The following is a 19729-nucleotide window of genomic DNA, read 5'->3' on the forward strand; positions in this document are numbered from 1 at the left end:
TAAATACAATCCTTATCCATAGCTCCTCTATAAATTTGTGAAACGCCCCTCTGGGGTGTTTATGCTTGAATACTGGCCAATTAGGGTGCGGCCAGAACAGCATCCTGATCAGGCCAGCCCCTACACTTGCCGCCTTCCCTAGCAGCCCTCCCTCACAGGGAGCCTATTATGGGATGAGGAAGGTAAGGTGATTTTAAACTGCTCAGAGACACCTGAAGCCTATTGGGTGACTGTGGACCATTCTCAGTTCTCTCAGAGCTCTCAGCCCCACCGCCCTCACGGGGAGTCTGTTACAGGGAGAGGAAGGGAAGGTAGTTGGAAACTGCTTTGAGACACCTGAGGCCTGCTGGGTCACTGCTGCCCATTCCCAGTTGTCTCAGACCTCTCACAGGCCCACATCCCTCACAGGTTGTATATTGTGGGGAGATGAAGGGAAAAGGTGTTTGTAAACCACTTTGAGACTCCTTTTGGTAGTAAACAGTAGGGTACAAAAATCCAACTCTTCTTCTAAGGGGCAACAGTGAAAGAAGCATGTGGGCACATAACATTATATCAACAGTAAAAAGATGGAGACAGAAGGAGCAAGGTGGACCTCTGTGTACTGTGACTACCCCATGTGGATTAGGGCAGGGGGACATTTCGGTGTCTGTGGCCTAATTCACACAAGAAGGGAAATGAGAACTGGGAGGAATTGGTTGCCATGTAATCTCCCCCTAAGAGTCTCCAGTCTGATTTTCCCTTCACATATCTGAAGACATGGTTGTTGAGAGCTCATCTGTAACCACTATGCCACAATTTCGTAAGGTCAGTCTCTCCCACATTCAACTAATGTTCCAAACCACAGGTTCGTGACACCCATCTCTCCACACCCATGTCCTCATTTGTCACCACACCACCACAACTCCCCCCCTCTACAGCACACATATCCAACCTCATGCCCTTACAGACTGGACAACCCCTCCCCTTCCTCTTCCCAATGCCAGGCTCTCTCTATCTTAATCACTGTCTTCCTTTCTACCACCCTGTCTCTTTGCTATCCCCCCCCACTAGCACCCGTTGTATCAGCTACAATGGGCTATAATTCTAGTATAATCATAATATTAATCTTTATTTTTCTAACCTGCCCTTTGCACAAGGCTCAGGATGGGTAACTTCAATTCACAAAATACTTTTCAATTAAAAATCATAATTTACATTAAAATTTTCAAATGCCCATCCATCACTAGTTAAATATTAAGGAAGATATCCTTTTGGGGTCAGATGTGTCTTCCCATGATGTACGTCAGGGGAGGCCAGCTGATTAAATGTTATGGATGTTATGGATGAATTGCAGGCCCTGTGGAACTGATTAAGGCCCCACAGGGCCCTGGTCTCAACTGGCATAGCATTCTCCCAGGCTGGGGCCAGGGCTGAATAACCCATGCCGTGGCTGAGGTTGGTCTAACCTTTCTGGGGCCGGGGACCCTGAGTAGATTTTGAAATGTGGACCATAGTAGAAGAGACTGTTCCACAGTTATGATGGTCCCAGACCTTAAATCTAATCCGGTCTCCAATCTGGAGCCAAGGACTGGTGTCATATGTACCCTCCACTGGGTCCATGTAAGAACAAATGCTGGAGCATTTGGAATCTTCATTTGGAGACCAGTTGGAGTCTTCAGATCAATCTCACGCGAAGCCCTGCATAGAGTGAGTTGCACAAGTCTAGAGAAAAAGGAGTTACAGGTTCTCTTACAAGCTGGCACCTAGCTATCTACCTCCAGTCCTTTCTCCTAGTTACGTATTTTATATTCTAATAGACAAATGAGACTCCCAACTGAAGATCACCTAATCTGCAAATGGGGGCACAAGGGAGGCTAAAGTGATTTTTCTGCATACTTGGCTCATTCCACCAGGTCAGGGGGCCAGGACCAAAAAGGCCCTGGTCCTGGTTGAGGCTAGGCACGCTTCCTTGGGGCCGGGAACGACCAGTAAATTTTCACCCGCAGAGTGTAAGGCCCTGCGGGGGGCATAATGGCGATAGGCAGTCCCTCAAGTATGTGAGTCCCAACCCACGTAACGCTTTAAAGCTTAAAACCAAAACCTTGAACCGGATCCAGACAGCAATTGGCAACCAATGCAGCTGCCTCAGGACAGGCTGGATGTGGGCCATCCAAGGTGTGCCAGTGAAGACCCTAGCCAACTGCATTTTGCACTAGCTAAAGTCTCCAGATCAAGGACAAGGGTAGGACCGCGTAGAGCGAGTTACAGAAATTTATTCTGGAGGTGACTGTTGCATGGATCACCATGGCCAAGTGTTCGGGGGATAGGTAGGGTGCTAGTAGTTGGGCCTGGCGAAGGTGAAAAAACGCCTGGCCGGCTACTCTCTTGACCTGCGTCTCCATAGTCAGGGAGGCATCAATGGTTACACCCAGATTTCTGGCCTGGGACACGATAGTAAGTTGCGCCGCTGCCAGGGTGGGTAAGCGCGCTTCCTGACCCCACCCCCTACCTCTAGCCACAGGACCTCCGTCTTGGACGGTTTGAGTTTCAGCCGACTCTGCTCGAACCATTCTGTCACTGCTTCCAAACATCTGGTGAATGGTTCCAGGGGGGGGAGTGAGTGGCTGTCCATGAGGAGATAGAACTGGGTGTCAGCGCACTGATGACAACCCAACCCAAAGCTCCGTACCAGCTGGACCAGATGGCGCATGAAGATGTTAAACAATGTGGGGGAGAGGACCGCACCCTGAGGGACCCCACAAGGGAGTCTGTAGGATCGCGAGAATTCATCCCCCACTGAAACACTCTGGGTCCGATTCTCAAGAAAGGAGCGTATCCAGCAGAAGGCTGTGCCCCGTATCCCTGTGCCGGCCAGGCCATGGACCAACAATTCATGATCCACGATGTCAAAGGCAGCCAACAGGTCCAGAAGAACTAGCACTCCCGACCCGCCCCTATCCAGCCGGCGATGGAGGTCATCCAGCAGGGTGACCAACACCATCTCTATCCCGTGGCCAGGATGGAAACCAGACTGATATGGATCGAGCACCGAAGTTTCCTCCAAGAATGCCACCTTTTAAAGTTTCTGCAGAGGATTAGCTCCATTTTTATTTGAAAACCTGCTGACCTGGGGGTTTGTAGTCTTTGTTGTCAAAACTAGGACATGACGTAACTTTTAAGGAAGGGGAGCCATTAGAGAGGGGTCCATTCTCTTTAATTTTTTAAAAAATTTCTTCCAGTACCTGAAGGCTCGGAAGTACAGTACAACAGTAGTATTGGAGGAGCTCATGTCGACCATCTTTCCCTCACAGTTGGCAGACAGGAAGCAGATCCACCAGACTGAGATGGCTGAACTCTCCAAGTAAATATAAACATTAGAGGAAAATCTTTTCATATTTGTATCAGCATGTTATAGAAATGGGAGGGGTTCTTATCTAGCTGTATTTTTTTCCAGTGGTTTGCAGGAATAGTTCCTTGTCATGGAGCTTCTAGGTAGTGCACCCAAAGCTAAAACTTAAAAGTAATCAGCCATGTTTTCCAGCTTGATGATGATTTATTAAAATACGGCTCCAGGCCAACTACAAAACTCACACTGTTTACACAAACATAATTCAGCAACTCATGGTAGTGTACAAATGTCCAACAATAAAAACACTTAAAATCAAACATTTAAAACATTAAAACTATTAAAAATGTCAAGATTATCTAAGGCAAATTTCCAGTAGCACAGTTTTGTCATAGTTTGCATGCTATGGCACGGTATTTGGCTATTTATTTGGAGCTTCTAGCTAGTAAATTGGTGATCGTCCTTTATATTGAAGAGCATTGACAGTGGAGACATCTTTATGATCTGAGGAAATTATTCTAAGAAACATATTCAGCATACCAAATACCATACATGCAGAAATGTTATGTGATAGTCATATGGTCTCACAAATTTAAGGATTTTCTTTTTGTTCTTTTATTAAATGAGCTGTTGCATCCCATCATTGTTTGTTTTGTATGACCCTTCTTTCTGCACTTATGCTATTATGTGTCACCCCTTACTGTATGATTCCTTGAACAAAAACATCAAACAAACAACCTCAAGAGTATCTGGTTAAATCGCCAATATTCTTATTTATTCCTCTATCATCATCATTATTACATTTCTATATTGCTTCTCCCCATATGGATTCAGGGAAGTTTACAACAATGCAAGGCACATGCACATAAAATACAGTACTAAAATACAGTTATTAGTATTTGCATATTCCATGTTGTAATTTTTCCTTTGTAAATACTAAGAAGTGTGAGGATGGTATGCACAGGGTCAATTTTAGATAACCTTATTTCTTTCAACATAAGGGGATGGATCCTATCAACTTCTCTACTGGTGAAAGAGAGGACAATCCCCTTCTGCCAACTGAAAGATTATGCTAGAAGTCCTGTGTCCAAGAAGGATGGGGTTGTGGTGACGGTGGCAGTCGGGAGACATTGAGTAGAAAAGTGGATAGGATCCAATTCAAGGAAAATATGCTAGGTGATCAAAACAGTGTATGAAGGGAAAGAGAAAATCCATCTATCCTTATCCATACAAACCTTTGCCAGTTACATAGTGCTGCAGCCATATAGCTTTTTATGGGGTATAACACATTGAAAGACAAGTGAGTACTTCATTCATAAGGTACAAATAAGCCACTTAAGTTACTGCTTCCTCAGGTCTTCATACGACTAGTAATGTGATCGTGTGTCTTCCTTTCCCCCCACTGCAGTCTGACAAAGAATATCCCTATCTTTGTGTGCACACTAGCCTTTCCAGGCATTGTGTGTTCTCTTCATGTGTTTGAGCCTCGCTATCGCCTTATGATTCGAAGGTGTCAGGAGACTGGCACAAAGATGTTTGGCATGTGTATATCTGAGAATGGGAAGAGGTAAGCCTTTAGGCCTGTAAGTCCTAAATTTAGGGGAGTCTGTGGGGGTACTTATGCTTTCCTTTTGAGGAGGGGGGAAGCTTTCACCTTCTGCCAAACAGTTGGCTGACAGAAAAGCCCCTTCTCACTTAAAATACTGCTGTGGCTGGCCTCGCTGCTGGAGGGAAAATGCAGCCAAGCAACTCTGTAGATTTAAGGCCTACCACACAGGGTTGTTGTGCAGATAAAACTGCTTTCCCTTCAGCCTAACCTGGAGATAAGATGTACTTCCAGGGGACTTCTAGACACCACCTGGAGGCTGGCATCCCTAAACCTACACAGTCACCCCTCTAAAGTAGCCATTTTTGCCTGGAGAGCTAATCTTTATAGCCTGGAGATGACCAGCAATTCCAGGAGATCTCCAGGCCTCACCTGGAGGTTGGCTGTCCCTGGTCTGAACATATTCCTTGAAGTCTGGAAGTAGAACTTCAAGAGTGTGTAATGTCCCCGCATCCACCTAGCACCCCCTGACCTATTTCAGATAAAGAAAACATTGCACAGAGGAGGTAAGGTTTCCAGATTGGTGTCAGTTCATGTTCTGGAATTCCACACTACCTAGGTGTGCATAAACCTGACTAAGGTCAAGACTGCTGTGCACAGAGAGACCTCCTCTTAGCGTTGCCATTTTCCAAGTGAGGCTCTCTACCCCACCTCCCTCACGGGGAGTCTGCTATGGGGGAAGGGAAGGCAATTGGAAACTGCTTTGAGACACCTGATTCTCAGAACTCTCACAGCCCCACATCCCTCACAGGTTGTCCATTGTGGGGAGATGAAGGGAAAAGGTGTTTGTAAACTGCTTTGAGACTCCTTTGGGGAAAGAGCAACTGTGAAAGAAGCATGTGGGCACATAACATTTTATCAGCATTAAAAAAATGGAGACAGAAGGAGCAGGGCAGACCCCTGTGTACTCTGACTACCCCGTGTGTATTAGGGCAGGGGGACATTTCTGTGTCTGTGGCCTAATTCACACAAGAAAGGAAATGACATTGAACACAGAACTGGGAGGAATTGGTTGCCATGTCATCTTCCCCTAAGAAGAGCCTCCAGTCTGATTTTCCCTTCACATATCTGAGGACATGGCTCTGGAAAGCTTATCTATAACCACCATGCCACAATTCCCAAAGGTCAGTCCTCTCCCACACTCAATGAACATTCCACACCACAGGTTCTTGACACCCATATCTCCACACCCATGCCCTCATTTGCCACCACACCACCACAACCTCCCACACAACACACGCATTCAACCCCATGCCCTTACAGACTGGACAACTCCTCCCCTTCTTCTTCCCATCACCAAGCTCTAATGCCTGTTGTATTCCTGGATATAACAGGCTTTGCCCTTAGTTACCTAATAGAACTGGAAAACCTAATTCCCCCCAGAGTCTCAGTATCTATTTTCCTGTAAACCCTTTGTATGTGAACTTCCAAGCTAACTCCACTTGAAATTGTGGTTGGAGGAGGGAGGCTCGAGGTGGGGAGGCAATTGGAAGCAGTGGTTCAGGTCGACCTCAACCAAATGCCTGGCAGAGGAGCTCCCTTTTGCAGGCCCTGTGGAACTGTTCAAGTTCCATCAGGGCCCTGCTGTCTCTTGGGAGCTCAGGTGTAGGCAGAGAGGGGATCCCTCAGGTATACTGGGCCCAGACCACGTGTGGCTTTAAAGGTGATAGCTAAAACCTTACGCCTGATATGGAATTCAGCCTGATCTGGAATTCAACCGGAAGCCAGCGCAACTGCTGGAGGGACCTCTGAGGTGTTGCTGTGAGGATCCTGGCAGCTGCATTCTGGACCAGTTGTAGTTTCTGGATCAAGGTTTAGTGCAGTCCTGCATAGAGCAAGTTGCAGAAGTCCAGTATAGAGGTGATTGCCATGTGGGTCACTGTGGATAAGTGTTCTGGGGCCAAGTAGGGCGTTAGTAGTTTGGCTTGATGAAGGTGATAAAATGCCAGCCTCACTACTGTTGTGATCTGAGCCTCCATTGAGAGGGATATATCACCAATCAAGTATAGAACCGTGGATTCCTCAATGAGAACTCAGAAAAAAAGGAATGACAAGGCAAAATAATATAGTAATCCTCTCTGTATTATTAGTAAACATCCAAATAAAGAGTAAGTCATAAAGAGTCGCCTTCAACAACGGGAAACATTCTTCATTCATCATCTGAATACTGTGATGCCGTGGGGTCTTGTTAATGTTAATGTTAACATTGATTACAATTGTTTTTTGTAAAACTCAGTTTTGTTTATTTGTTTTAATGTACAAATGATGGCCTTTAACTAATTGACCACACCTTTAACTGCCAGCTTCTCTTTAAATGCTAATTGATGGTAGCCCTCATGGGCACTTTATGAAATCCCCAGACTGTGATGAGCATTTGCCAATGTGATGCATATTACTATCATTATAACATAACTACATTGGAAGCACAGGTGGATAACTTATTGTAGCTTTGTAAAATTATGAATTATGGTTTTTTGAAAGTTTGCATGGGTATACTTTCAACTTGTTTATTTATTCTGCAGAGCAACCACTCATGAAGATAGACAGAAAGCAGGTTATTTAACCTAGGATCCTGTTTTGGTTGACTCTTTATGATTGACTAATTATTTGGATGTTTACTAATAATACAGAGAGGATTACTGCATCATTTTGCCTTGTCATTCCTTTTTTTCTGAGTTTCCATTGAGAGGGAGGCATCAAGAATCACACCTAGGTTCCTGGTGGAGTGGGCCACCGATAGGTTGGGTAGGCATGCTTCCTGCCCAGCCACAGGGCCTCCATCTTTGAAGGGTTGAGCTTCAGACCACTCTGCTTGAGTCACCTTGTCACTGCTTCCAGGCAGCTGGCTAATGTTTCTGGGGAAAAGTCAGGGTGGCCATCCAACAGGAAGAAGAGCTGGGTGTCATCAGCATATAGGAGGTAACCCATTCCAAACCTCCACTGCCCCCCGAGGGACTCCGCAAGCCAGTTGGTGGAAGTTTGATGAGCTCTCCTAGTGCTACCTTCTGTTCGCAATCCTGGAGAAAGGACATAAACCACTGAAGGGTAGTCCCTCTAATCCCGGCATCGCTGAGGTGGTGAGCTAGAAGCTCATGGTCAGCCAGTTCTCCATGCAGAAATGGCTGCTTTGGAGGGTGGACAGGGCTGTTGTGCAAAAGAATCATTTGAGGCCTCTCACACAGGTGGTTGTGGAAATGAAACAATTGAGGCCTACTGCACAGGGTTTTTGTTCAGATGAAACAGGAGCCAAAAGAAACTCCCACAACAGCATCCAGTTTCATCTGCACAACACCCCTGCGTGGTAGACCTCAAATGTTTAGTGAGTGGTGGAGAAGAGACATACATAGCTTGTCTTCCTTCCAGAAGGGAGGACGACCACAGCAGCATTTTAAGTGAGAAAGGGCTTTTCTATGACCTCCCTGTGAACCAGCAGTTAGGCAGAAGTGGAAAGCTTTTTCCCCTCAAAAGGAATGCTTGTGCTTGCCCAGAGAATCTCTTGCATTGCTCTCAGTCAGAGTCTGTTAGAGGCGCTCTTCACAGCAGGCCTGAAATGAAGGGGGGGGGGGTACAGAATCCTAAGTAAGGGCTGAAATTGGCCCTGAAAGGGGGGGGGATTCCACCAATATCAGAACCGTCAGAACCTTTGGTATTTTGTCGGGCTGTACAGTCATGATATGTATATAGATTTTTTGAAATTCAGTAGATTATTTCCTGGACTGCAGTCATCTTCTTCATAGATTGCATATGCTGAAGCAATCAAATCACCATTTCTGGTTACACCTTACTGATCAGGAATACTAGAAGTTCAGTTTAAAAGCAAATTGTAATTTGATTCACATTTCAATATGGTGCTGACTCTTCTAAACCCACCAATATTTGTGTAGTCTTTGGCTTTCACCCTACATGATCCTTCCTTCCATTCCTATTTAGTTCCTCTCCTGATTTTTTAAATGGTAAGTTAGTAAGGGTAAAGAGAAGGGTAGCAATGGGATGAGTATTGAAGATTGCTCCCCTCCTCCAAAGATAGTAGTGTTCTTCATTGGAAATATACAATGGGGTATGCACTGTTATGTGAATCTATTGGGAGTTTATTCACAGTTGGTTTAAGGTATTCATTATTATGTACTCACTAATGATCCACAGATGTGTTTTCATTCCTCTGTTGGTTAATGTTGCTGCTAGTAATACATAAGGGACACAAAGGGTTCTTCTTTATCATGAATCCTACACCTGGTCCCCATCATTTCTGTTTCTTATAACCAGTTCCTGTAAGTTTTGGCTTTTCTTTCCCAGATCACAATGGCATTCTTGTAATCAAATGCTAGACTTGGCTCTCAAACCCAGATGTAAAGATCCATGAGGAACTGATCAGTGACCTTTTAACAATTGCATTCACAAGGTGCAGAGTTTGTAGCCAGAACAGCTTTATTGAACCTTTTGTACTGAAGAAAATGAATTCCTGTGGCTTAAAGGCAAGACTGTACATTTTCTTTGTTCCTATCTGTCCCTTTCTCTTTCTAACAGTGGTAATGATGCTTTCTAGCCTCCCAAAATGACACAGAACTCATGCGAGAGTAATATATTCCACATAGTATAGCTCAGTTTTGGGGCCTAAAAAAACCTGTAAACATGACTCTTCAGTTTATCTTCTCTCTGTGTGCTTCTCCTCAGTTTTGCTGATTATGGCTGTATGTTGGAGATTCAGAAAATAGATTTTCTCCCTGATGGTCGATCTTTTGTGAACACCACAGGCAAGCGGCGGTTCCGGGTTTTGAGACGGGGCCACAAGGATGGTTACAACACTGCTGATATTGAATATCTGGAAGATGAAAAGGTGAATCTTGCCTTATGGGCTTTCCAGAGCAGTAATGGCCATAACAAATTAACATGGTGATGAAAAGCCTCATTGGCAGAAAATCAACACACTACTAGTGATATAACACCTGAACTGCCTTGTATGGTGGTTGCAAGTAATAGTCCTTCATATTATTGAGTCACTGTTTTTGTTAGTTGCGAAGTCGTGTCTGACACATTGCAAACCCAGCTATAATAACAAGGAACGTTTTGTTGGTTGCAGTTTCTGAGGAGAGATGCAAAATTCAAGAAGGGCTGTCAACAGACTAAAAGTTTATTTTAGTTGATAGTCTGCCTTTTAATAGATGAGTTTTAATTAGAGATGTAACATTTCCAGAAATCAAACAAACAAAAATTTGGGGGAAATGCAGTAGTTAATTTCCTGTCAAACTTAACCCCTCTTTACTGTTCAAACAATATAAAATGCATCATTTATACCTTAGCATATAAAATTGTACTATTTGACATTTCTGTAAGAAAAATTGCAAGTATATCTAAAACTTGACAGACAAACCTTTGCACTATATACTACCATTGCAATCTGAGAGATAGGAAAAAATAAACATTTAAGATAGAAAAACAAAAACTCTTTACATTTGGACAGAAGCTCAGGGTTACAATAAATAGGATGATCCAGCATGTTTGAATAAAAACACTCATCTTTTAATCAGAGTCCAGTGGCACCTTTAAGACCAACAAAGATTTATTCAAGGTGTGAGCTTACAAGTGCAAGCACTCTTGCTCAGATATGTTTGCACTCGAAAGCTCACACCTTGAATAAACCTTTGTTGGTCTTAAAGGTGCCACTGGACTCTGATTTTGTTTTGTTGTGCTGCTTCAGATCAACAGGCTACCCAATTGAACTAATCTTTTAAATAATGTATCTTTAAACACATTGTATCATATTGTTGTCAAAATTATTTACATTTAAAGAAAAAACACTGCTGTTGTTTTGTCTACAATATTAGGGGTTTTTTTTTTTAGTGCTCCCCAGCAGCAGGAATGTGTTTTCCCATTTTTTTTGTTTTTTCCATCAAGTCTTTACATCTCCATATTTATGGACAGGTTCTCTAAAACGGTGGTCCCCAACCACCGGGCCACAGCTTCCTCTTCCTGTCCACCCTCGCAGTAAGAAACTTCTCAGGCTGCAAGCAAATCGGCCGCAAAAGCGGCCAATTAGCTTGCGGCCTGGCAAGCTTCTTTTTGTGGGAAGGGGGGAGAGGGAAGCAGGTCCGTGCATGCACAGTGTGCATACATGGCAGGTCCGTGCATGCGCATTTGCACCATGCACAGCCACAAACAAGCATGCGCGGACCTGCCGCACATGGCGCAAACACGCATGCGCGGACCTGCCGCACATGCATGGCATGTGCGGCCATGCGATCGCCCTCCCCACCACCGCCGGTCCGCAGCCCTAGAAAGGTTGTGGACCACTGCTTTAAAAGATACTGTTTTAAGGTAGGAAGGAAGGGGAAAGATTTGCAACTGAATACACAGAAGCCAGAGGATAGACATTTTTTCATTCTTTGTTACTGTAACAAAGCAAAATGAAAATATTTCCTGAAATGAAGTATGTTGTTAATTCTTGGTTTTTAGGTAAAATTAGGCCTTGCAGATTAATTTGCCAAAGATGTGGTTCACTGATCTAGTAATTAATGCATGTGGTCTTAAAAATTATGGGGATAGAACAGTTTTGCTTGTGTAGGTGAGGGAGAAAAATTTTGAGTGACTGATTCAGCAAATGGTTGTTATGTTATAATGAACATCAACATTATACAGATTCATTGACATAAATTAGTTGTTGTCCAGACCATTGTTATTAGGAATGTCCATGAACATCTAAAGTATGATACAATAACAAGTAGCACTTGTCTGCTTCTGGCTTATTTTGTGTTACCAATACGGAAGCATCAGGTATGAAACCAAAAAGGGAAACAGAAACCCAGCCTGACAAGAAAGCTAGGAAACTAAAGGTTGAACTGCAAAAAAATGTTTTGTTTAAAATACAAATATTTATTATAATAATTGCGTGCACATAATAAAAGTTCAAAACTTTGATAAAATCTCAGTTGTACATATTGTATAATACAGAATCAGCAATAACAGAGAATACATAAGGAACAAAAAATACACGTTTCGATCCCTAAGGGGTCTCTGTCAGTGGTCTAACAAGTTTAAATGCACTTGTATAGTATCAGATTATAACATGGCTTACTAGGTGGTACAAAAAATCTAGAAAGTGATGTTCCAACTGATATATACTGTATATAAGAAGGTCTAAAATTGAGCCCACAGTATGGCCTGATTCTCATTCAAAGAGAGCCAGTTTGGTGTAGTGGTTAAGAGTGCGAACGTCTAATCTGGCACACTAGTTCGATTCTGCACTCCCCCACATGCAGCCAGCTGGGTGATCTTGGGCTCGCCACGGCACTGATAAGTTTTGACCGAGCAGTGATATCAGGGCTCTCTCAGCCTCACCTACCTCACAGGGTGTCTGTTGTGGGGAGAGGAAAGGGAAGGCGACTGTAGAGAAAAGCGGCATATAAGAACCAGCTCTTCTTCTTCTTCGAATCATAGAACCATAGAACCATAGAATTGGAAGGAGCGATACAGGCCATATAGTCCAACCCCCTGCTCAACGCAGGATCAGCCCAAACCAGACCTGTTGGAGACAAATCCATGCTGACTTCCTTGGATCACCAAATTGTCCTCCAGATGTTTGCAGATCGCTCCCTTTAATATCTGCTCCATTATCTTCCCCACAACAGAGGTTAGACTCACTGGTCTGTAGTTTCCCGGGTCATCCTTCCTCCCTTTTTTGAAGATCGGAATAACGTTTGCTCTCTTCCAGTCCTCCGGGACATCTCCAGTCCTTAAAGAGGTTCTGAAGATGATGGACAAGGGCTGTGCAAGTTCTCTGGAAAGTTCTTTGAGTACTCTCGGGTGCATTTCATCCGGACCAGGGGATTTGAACTCATCCAGTGCAGCTAAATGCCTCTCAACAACCTCTCTATCCATGTTAACCTGCCACCCAGACACTATCCTTTGGCTACGGCCATCTCTAGATGTGCCTAAACCCTTTGACCTGTGGGGAAAAAACAGATGTAAAATAGGCACTAAGCCTTTCTGTTTTCTCTGCATCTTCTGTTAGAGTTTGTCCATCCGCACCCAACAGTGGGCCTATTGCCTCCTTTATTGCCTCCTTTCTTCTTCTTCTTCTTCTTCTTCTTCTTCTTCTTCTTCTTCTTCTTCTTCTTCTTCTTCTTCTTCTTCTTCTTCTTCTTCTTCTTCTTCTTCTTCTTCTTCAGGACAACACTCTTTTCCTGCTTAACACATGGGAATGTACTTTGAATGAGATGCAGGCAACACTGAGAGTGGTGGCTCTTGAACAATATTTCTCAATGTGGGCTCCATATTAGATATCTCTTATATACAATACACATCAGTTGGAGAATCGCTATCTAGATTTTATTATCTGTGTAGCCTTTTAAGAGCTACCTTGATGTAGTGGTTAGGAGTAGAGAAAAGCAGCATATAAGAACCAACTCTTTTTCTTAATGTGGATGGTCTGTTTTAAATTTTGAAATATAAGCCTCTTGAGTCTTTGGAGAAAAGTATAGTTGAAATAAACTTGAATCTTGCCGAATACATGCAGGTGGAAGGAGAAGAACTGACTGAGCTCCAGAATTTGCATGATTGCACATATGACCTAACACAGAGGTTTTATGAAAATGGCTACATGACCTTTAGGCGCAGCTTGATGCACTATGGCCCCCTTCCTGAGAAAGAGGAGGACATACAGGTATGTGATACATTGAGTACTGCCTATGGTCAACGCACAATGATCTAGATAAGTAGAACTAAGGGTCAGATGGCTTGGATAAGTATAAGGTGCATTTGTCAGAAGTACCCATTCTTTTTTTGCTCCCCTCCTCCATTTTGTAATTTTTTTGTGTTTAAAAACCCAACATGATCCATACTATGACAGATAATTAAGTCAGTAGTCTGTTGGTGGAAGGATGAGGGATCACAAAGATTGCAGTTGCCATTCTGACCTCAGAAGATTGCTGTGAAATGGGTTGAGTTAGTTTCCGATTATCTCTGAGAGTATACTAGGGAATTTGTAATTTATTGAAAAAGCTGTTTCTTCCTGAAATCCTTCTAGTACTTAATACCTCCAAATCTCTGTTCGCTGCTTGGGGTGGGGGGAAGCTTGACAATCCCATTCTCTCTCTCTAGACCTATTAGCATTTCTTTAGAGGTAGCTGAGGTGAGGCTTGAAAGCCATTGAACTGACTTCCTTCTTCCAAAATTCTAAAACTTGAAGGCATATTACCTCATTGGATAATTCAGAAGTATAAAGTTGCCTTTAAAAGTTGCCATGTTCAGAACAGGTCTTTGTCTTATGCCTCTGGACACACCCAAGCCTTCATTCACTGTATAAGCAGGAAGAGAAAAGAAGTCAGTGAGATGTTCCCCTCCTGCCACTAGAACTAGCAGGCTGTTTTCTACCTCCTCATCTGCCAGTCAGTCCTTTTACAAAATGCCTTTGTCTTAAATAGGATGAATAATATCTCATTGCTTCCATAGGAACATTCATAGAATCATAGAATCATAGAGTTGGAAGGGACCATACAGGCCATCTAGTCCAACCCCCTGCTCAACGCAGGATTAGCCCTAAGCATCCTAAAGCATCCAAGAAAAGTGTGTATCCAACCTTTGCTTGAAGACTTCCAGTGAGGGGGAGCTCACCACCTCCTTAGGCAGCCTATTCCACTGCTGAACTACTCTGACTGTGAAAAACTTTTTCCTGATATCTAGCCTATATCGTTGTACTTGAAGTTTAAACCCATTACTGCGTGTCCTCTCCTCTACAGCCAGCAGAAACAGCATCCTGCCCTCCTCCAAGTGACAACCTTTCAAATACTTAAAGAGGGCTATCATGTCCGCTCTCAACTTCCTTTTCTCCAGGCTGAACATTCCCAAGTCCCTCAACCTATCTTCATAGGGCTTGGTCCCAGATCATCTTCGTCGCTCTCCTCTGTACCCTTTCAATTTTATCTACGTCCTTTTTGAAGTGAGGCCTCCAGAACTGCACACAGTACTCCAAGTGTGGTCTGACCAGTGCCGTATACAATGGGACTATGACATCTTGTGATTTTGATGTGATGCCCCTGTTGATACAGCCCAAAATGGCATTTGCCTTTTTTACCGCTGCATCACACTACCTGCTCATGTTTAGTTTACAATCCACAAGTACCCCAAGGTCTCGTTCACACACAGTGCTACCCAGAAGTGCATCCCCCATCCAGTAGGCATGCTTTTCATTTTTCTGACCCAGATGCAGAACTTTACACTTATCTTTATTAAATTGCATCTTGTTCTCATTTGCCCGTTTTCCCATTGTGTTCAGATCTCGTTGAACTCTGTCTCTATCTTCCGGAGTATTTGCCAGTCCTCCCAATTTGGTGTCATCTGCAAACTTGATGAGTAGTCCCTCCACCCCCTCATCTAGATCATTAATAAATATGTTAAAAAGTGCCGAGCACCGAGCCCTGAGGTACCCCGCTACTCACCTCTCTCCAGTCTGATGAAACACCATTGACAACAACTCTTTGAGTGCGGTTCTCTAACCAATTCCCTATCCACCTAACTATCTGAAAATCCAGATTGCAGTCCTTCAACTTATCCATCAGAACATCATGGGGTACCTTGTCAAAAGCTTTACTAAAATCCAAGTAAATGACATCAACCGAATTTCCCCGATCCAGCAAACCTGTTACTTGGTCAAAAAAGGAAACTAGGTTGGTCTGGCAGGACCTGTTGGAGACAAATCCATGCTGACTTCCTTGGATCACCAAATTGTCCTCCAGATGTTTGCAGATCGCTCCCTTTAATATCTGCTCCATTATCTTCCCCACAACAGAGGTCAGACTCACTGGTCTGTAGTTTCCCGGATCATCCTTCCTCCCTTTTTTGAAGATCGGAATAACGTTTGCTCTCTTCCAGTCCTCCGGGACATCTCCAGTCCTTAAAGAGGTTCTGAAGATGATGGACAAGGGCTGTGCAAGTTCTCTGGAAAGTTCTTTGAGTACTCTCGGGTGCATTTCATCCGGCCCAGGGGATTTGAACTCATCCAGTGCAGCTAAATGCCTCTCGACAACCTCTCTATCCATGTTAACCTGCCACCCAGACACTATCCTTTGGCTACGGCCATCTCTAGATGTGCCTAAACACTTTGACCTGTGGGAAAAAACAGATGTAAAATAGGCACTAAGCCTTTCTGCTTTCTCTGCATCTTTCGTTAGAGTTTGTCCATCCGCACCCAACAGTGGGCCTATTGCCTCCTTTACTTTACGTTTGCTCCTCACATAACTGAAAAATCTTTTCTTGTTACAATGGGCTTCCCTGGCCAATCTTAGCTCACTCTCAGCTTTGGCCTTTCTGATGATTGATCTACAGTGCCTAGTAACCTGTAGGTACTCTTCTTTAGAGCTCTGTCCTTCCCTCCATTTCCTGAACATTTCCTTTTCTTTCTTAGTTCCTCTTGAAGTTCTCTGTTCATCCAAATAGGCTTCTTAGAGCTCCTGCAGTGTTTTCGTCTTTCTGGGATAGTCATTGATTGAGCATGCAATAGCTCTTGTTTGAGTAGCCTATGTGTTTTAATTGATCTTGTTTAACTTCCAGTTTGTTAATTTCTAGTTAAAATATTCTTATCCACCTTTGCTTCTTATTCTTATATGCCACCAAGTTAATTAATGTACAAAGTACAGCTCTTATATCCTGTAAATATCTTGGGGAAAAAACAGCAAAAGGCTGTTTTTTCTAAGAACTGAGTCCTGTAATCCTTATCCATGGTTCCCTTAAATATTTATGAAATGGGCTTGTGGGTGGATCGTGTCCAGCCCCATGAAAACTGCCTAGACTTGATTGGGCTGGCCCCTAAAGCTCACGCCCTCCCTGGCCGCCCACTTGCCTGCCTGACAACCAGCCCACAGATGAGCCTGGCTGCCCAGAGCGACGCTTCTCCGCCAGTTTGCCGCTCCCCTTGGCCAGTGGTGCCACAGGACAGGAGCAATCATAGTGCTGCAGGGCCTGCAACATAGGCTGCCAGCTGATGCCCCTTTACTGATGGAGGGCCCATCACCTGCCCCCCCAAAACACTGAGCATGCCACTGACTATAGGTGCTACGCACCATCCTCCGTCCCAAGCTACCCTGTTTCACAGATGCTGGAACGGAAGGTACGCTGCATACCCTCCACCCCCACTCCTGTGATAAGGAGATCCACCTCCTCTCACTGCCCCGCACTTGCCCCACTACCTTAGCCAATGTGAACCCACAAACCTGGCATGGAGGATGCTCCAACCCCCCACTGCCTCCCCCAACCCCCCACCCCCAAACAACCAACCCCACTAGGGCCTGCTGTATTGCACACTGCAGCGGGTTTTTCTGCTAGTAATAATAAATTCAGTTTCTCTTATTCCATTTATTCATTTTCAGCGCCAGTGTCATTTATCTGAAATTAATTATGAACCTATCATCATTTTTAACAAGAAGGAAGAGACAAAAATGTGATAGGATTTAGGAAACACCCAGCTTCTCAGAGTTTCACTCAAGTTCTAAAGTGTTCAAGAATCATGTTAGTCCTGCTATTCTGTCCCTGAAGTTCTAAAAATACATATCTCAACCATATTCATATCCTTTGCTAATATTTTCCAAAATTCTCCTTCAGTAGATTTTATGACTTTTATCAGATTCCTAAACACCATCTATTTTCTTAATTGTGGGGCACAGACAAATATACGAATTTTGTTTTTTCCCCCCTCTGATCATTATATAGCTTATTTCCTTACCTTGTCATTCCTTGTTAATTCTCATAAAGCACCCTCTACAATAACAAGTATGACTTTTCTAGCTTTATATTTGGAACAGGAAAAGTACAGTTGACCCTTAATGCTATGTTCAATGTCAATCATGTGACATCACATGTGCTGTCAAAAGATTAAATATGCTCTGTGTTTAAAAAAAATAGTGATGGAACTTTTTTCTTTGTGTGGGGTGATTTATTGTATTTACTTTTATAAAATTAATTTTTTCCATCTTTATCTGTTAGCTATGTTCCCATCCATCCAGATGTATTGTTTCTAATCCCATCAAGTTGACACATCCCCCCCCCCCCGGACCTAGTAAGTTAGATCTCCTCCCCACCCTCCCTGCCGCTCTGATAGCAGGGGTGAGAATAATAAGTTCCGCCATGTTGGGATTGTTTTAAAGTCTTTTAATGGGTATTTTAAGGGGGGAGGACTGTTGTGACCCGCCACGAGCCTACGGGGAATGGCAGGAAATAAACCCAATTAATAATAATAATAATAATAATAATAATAATAATAATAATAATAATAATAATCCTTCTTATCACCTTAAGGTTATAGTACTACATCTCTTTAAACACTGTAAGGAATAGATAAGTCTTATGCTTGACAAGATTTTATAAAGAGTTTGGTATTGTGGGTAAACAGGTCATCTGCTCTTAAAGAAAGCTGGCATAACTATGGAAACAGGAAACTTTTAATAAATCATTCATGTGACTTGCTCATAGCTATTTGAGATTTGTGCTCTGAGACCACCCTACATTAATTCCATAGACATATAAGTTCAAGTACAACTTTCTAAAAAATCTGCAGTTTTTAATTTTTTTTTAATTTAGTTTAGCAAGAGCAAGACATATATTTGGTCTTTTGTTCTGTTAAGTTATTTTTAGAGTCCTTTTACCAAACCCTCTTTAGAAGAGCATTTAAAAATAGCCAAACACTAAAACAATAAAATGATTTATGAATATAGTTTGTAAATTATTGCCTGGAAACAGCTGTCAGAATTTAAATTGCTAAAAAGAAAACACAGTATTTTTTTCCATTTCTTTTTTTATCATGTTCACTATCATGTTATCACATTTTAAATTTCTTCTGAGCCGTACACAATTTAGTGAATTGGACATGGCCTGAGAAATATATGTTTCTGTACAGTGAAACATGCTTTCTGAAAGCTGGTCCCAATACCAGTTTAAGTTATTGTTTCACCCTGGGTTGTTTGTAAGGCAGCCCATGAGTACAAGGCTGCCCAATCTGTATGCAAGACCAAACAATGTGCCTGTTGCATTCCAAAGCAATAATCAAGCATATTGGATTTACTGTATGGGCATACCTGATCATACCTGTCTCGATAGATATTTAACCTTCTGGCCTGTAGAGCCAACAAGTGAGTGGACAATTCATGGACTTCTGCTCTGGCTGTTTGCACTACTAGTTTCTGTAAAAGTAAAGGTAAAAGTATTCGCTGTGCAAGCACCGGGTCATGTCTGACCCTTGGGGTGACACCCTCTAGCGTTTTCATGGCAGGCTCAATATGGTTTGCCAGTGCCTTCCCCAGTCATTACCGTTTACCCCCCAGCAAGCTGGGTACTCATTTTACCAACCTTGGAAGGCTGAGTTAACCTTGAGCCGGCTGCTGGGATTGAACTCCCAGCCTCATGGGCAGAGCTTCAAACTGCATGTCTGCTGCCTTACCAGTCTGCGCCACAAGAGGCTCTCTAAATTGTCTCTAAAACACAGAAATAAATTTGGGTGATGCACAGGCTACTCAGCCACAATAACATTTATTTTTATTCTCAAATGATATCAGTAGCAATCACAACCCTGAAAGAAAAGAGAATATCCATTATGATTTCTGATGAGTGTTTAGCACTGTTTTAAGGGGGAAAATTATCGCAATGCTATAAGCATTGATTAGGAAGTTAATTTAACACTATATGACAGCTGTATGGACTATAAACATCCCAGCAATCAAACTTCCCTAAGCATTGCTACGGTATTGATATATATAAAACCACAATGAGGAAATATCATCGACTCTGCTTCTTTTACAAATAGCCAATATTTTGGACAC

The 19729-nt window shown here is 43.1% G+C and overlaps 1 protein-coding gene across 4 annotated transcripts in view; it reads left to right on the plus strand.

The window, feature by feature from the left end:
* LOC143832287 (LON peptidase N-terminal domain and RING finger protein 3-like) overlaps positions 1–19729 on the plus strand; it is a 133847-nt gene that overhangs the window by 87568 nt on the left and 26550 nt on the right. For 3 of the 4 annotated variants that reach the window (XR_013229184.1, XM_077326496.1, XM_077326498.1), the window contains 4 exons: positions 3219–3340; positions 4734–4892; positions 9603–9765; positions 13441–13587. Coding sequence is in view for 3 of the 4 variants with exons in the window: in XM_077326496.1 (XP_077182611.1) it covers positions 3219–3340; positions 4734–4892; positions 9603–9765; positions 13441–13587 (591 nt within the window). In the remaining variant the exon portion in view is untranslated. The remainder of the gene's footprint in view (positions 1–3218; positions 3341–4733; positions 4893–9602; positions 9766–13440; positions 13588–19729) is intronic. The other variant, XM_077326497.1, reaches the window with a different exon arrangement.

The sequence above is a fragment of the Paroedura picta genome, chromosome 3 (genome assembly GCF_049243985.1).
Source record: "Paroedura picta isolate Pp20150507F chromosome 3, Ppicta_v3.0, whole genome shotgun sequence".
NCBI classification, from domain to species: domain Eukaryota; kingdom Metazoa; phylum Chordata; class Lepidosauria; order Squamata; family Gekkonidae; genus Paroedura; species Paroedura picta.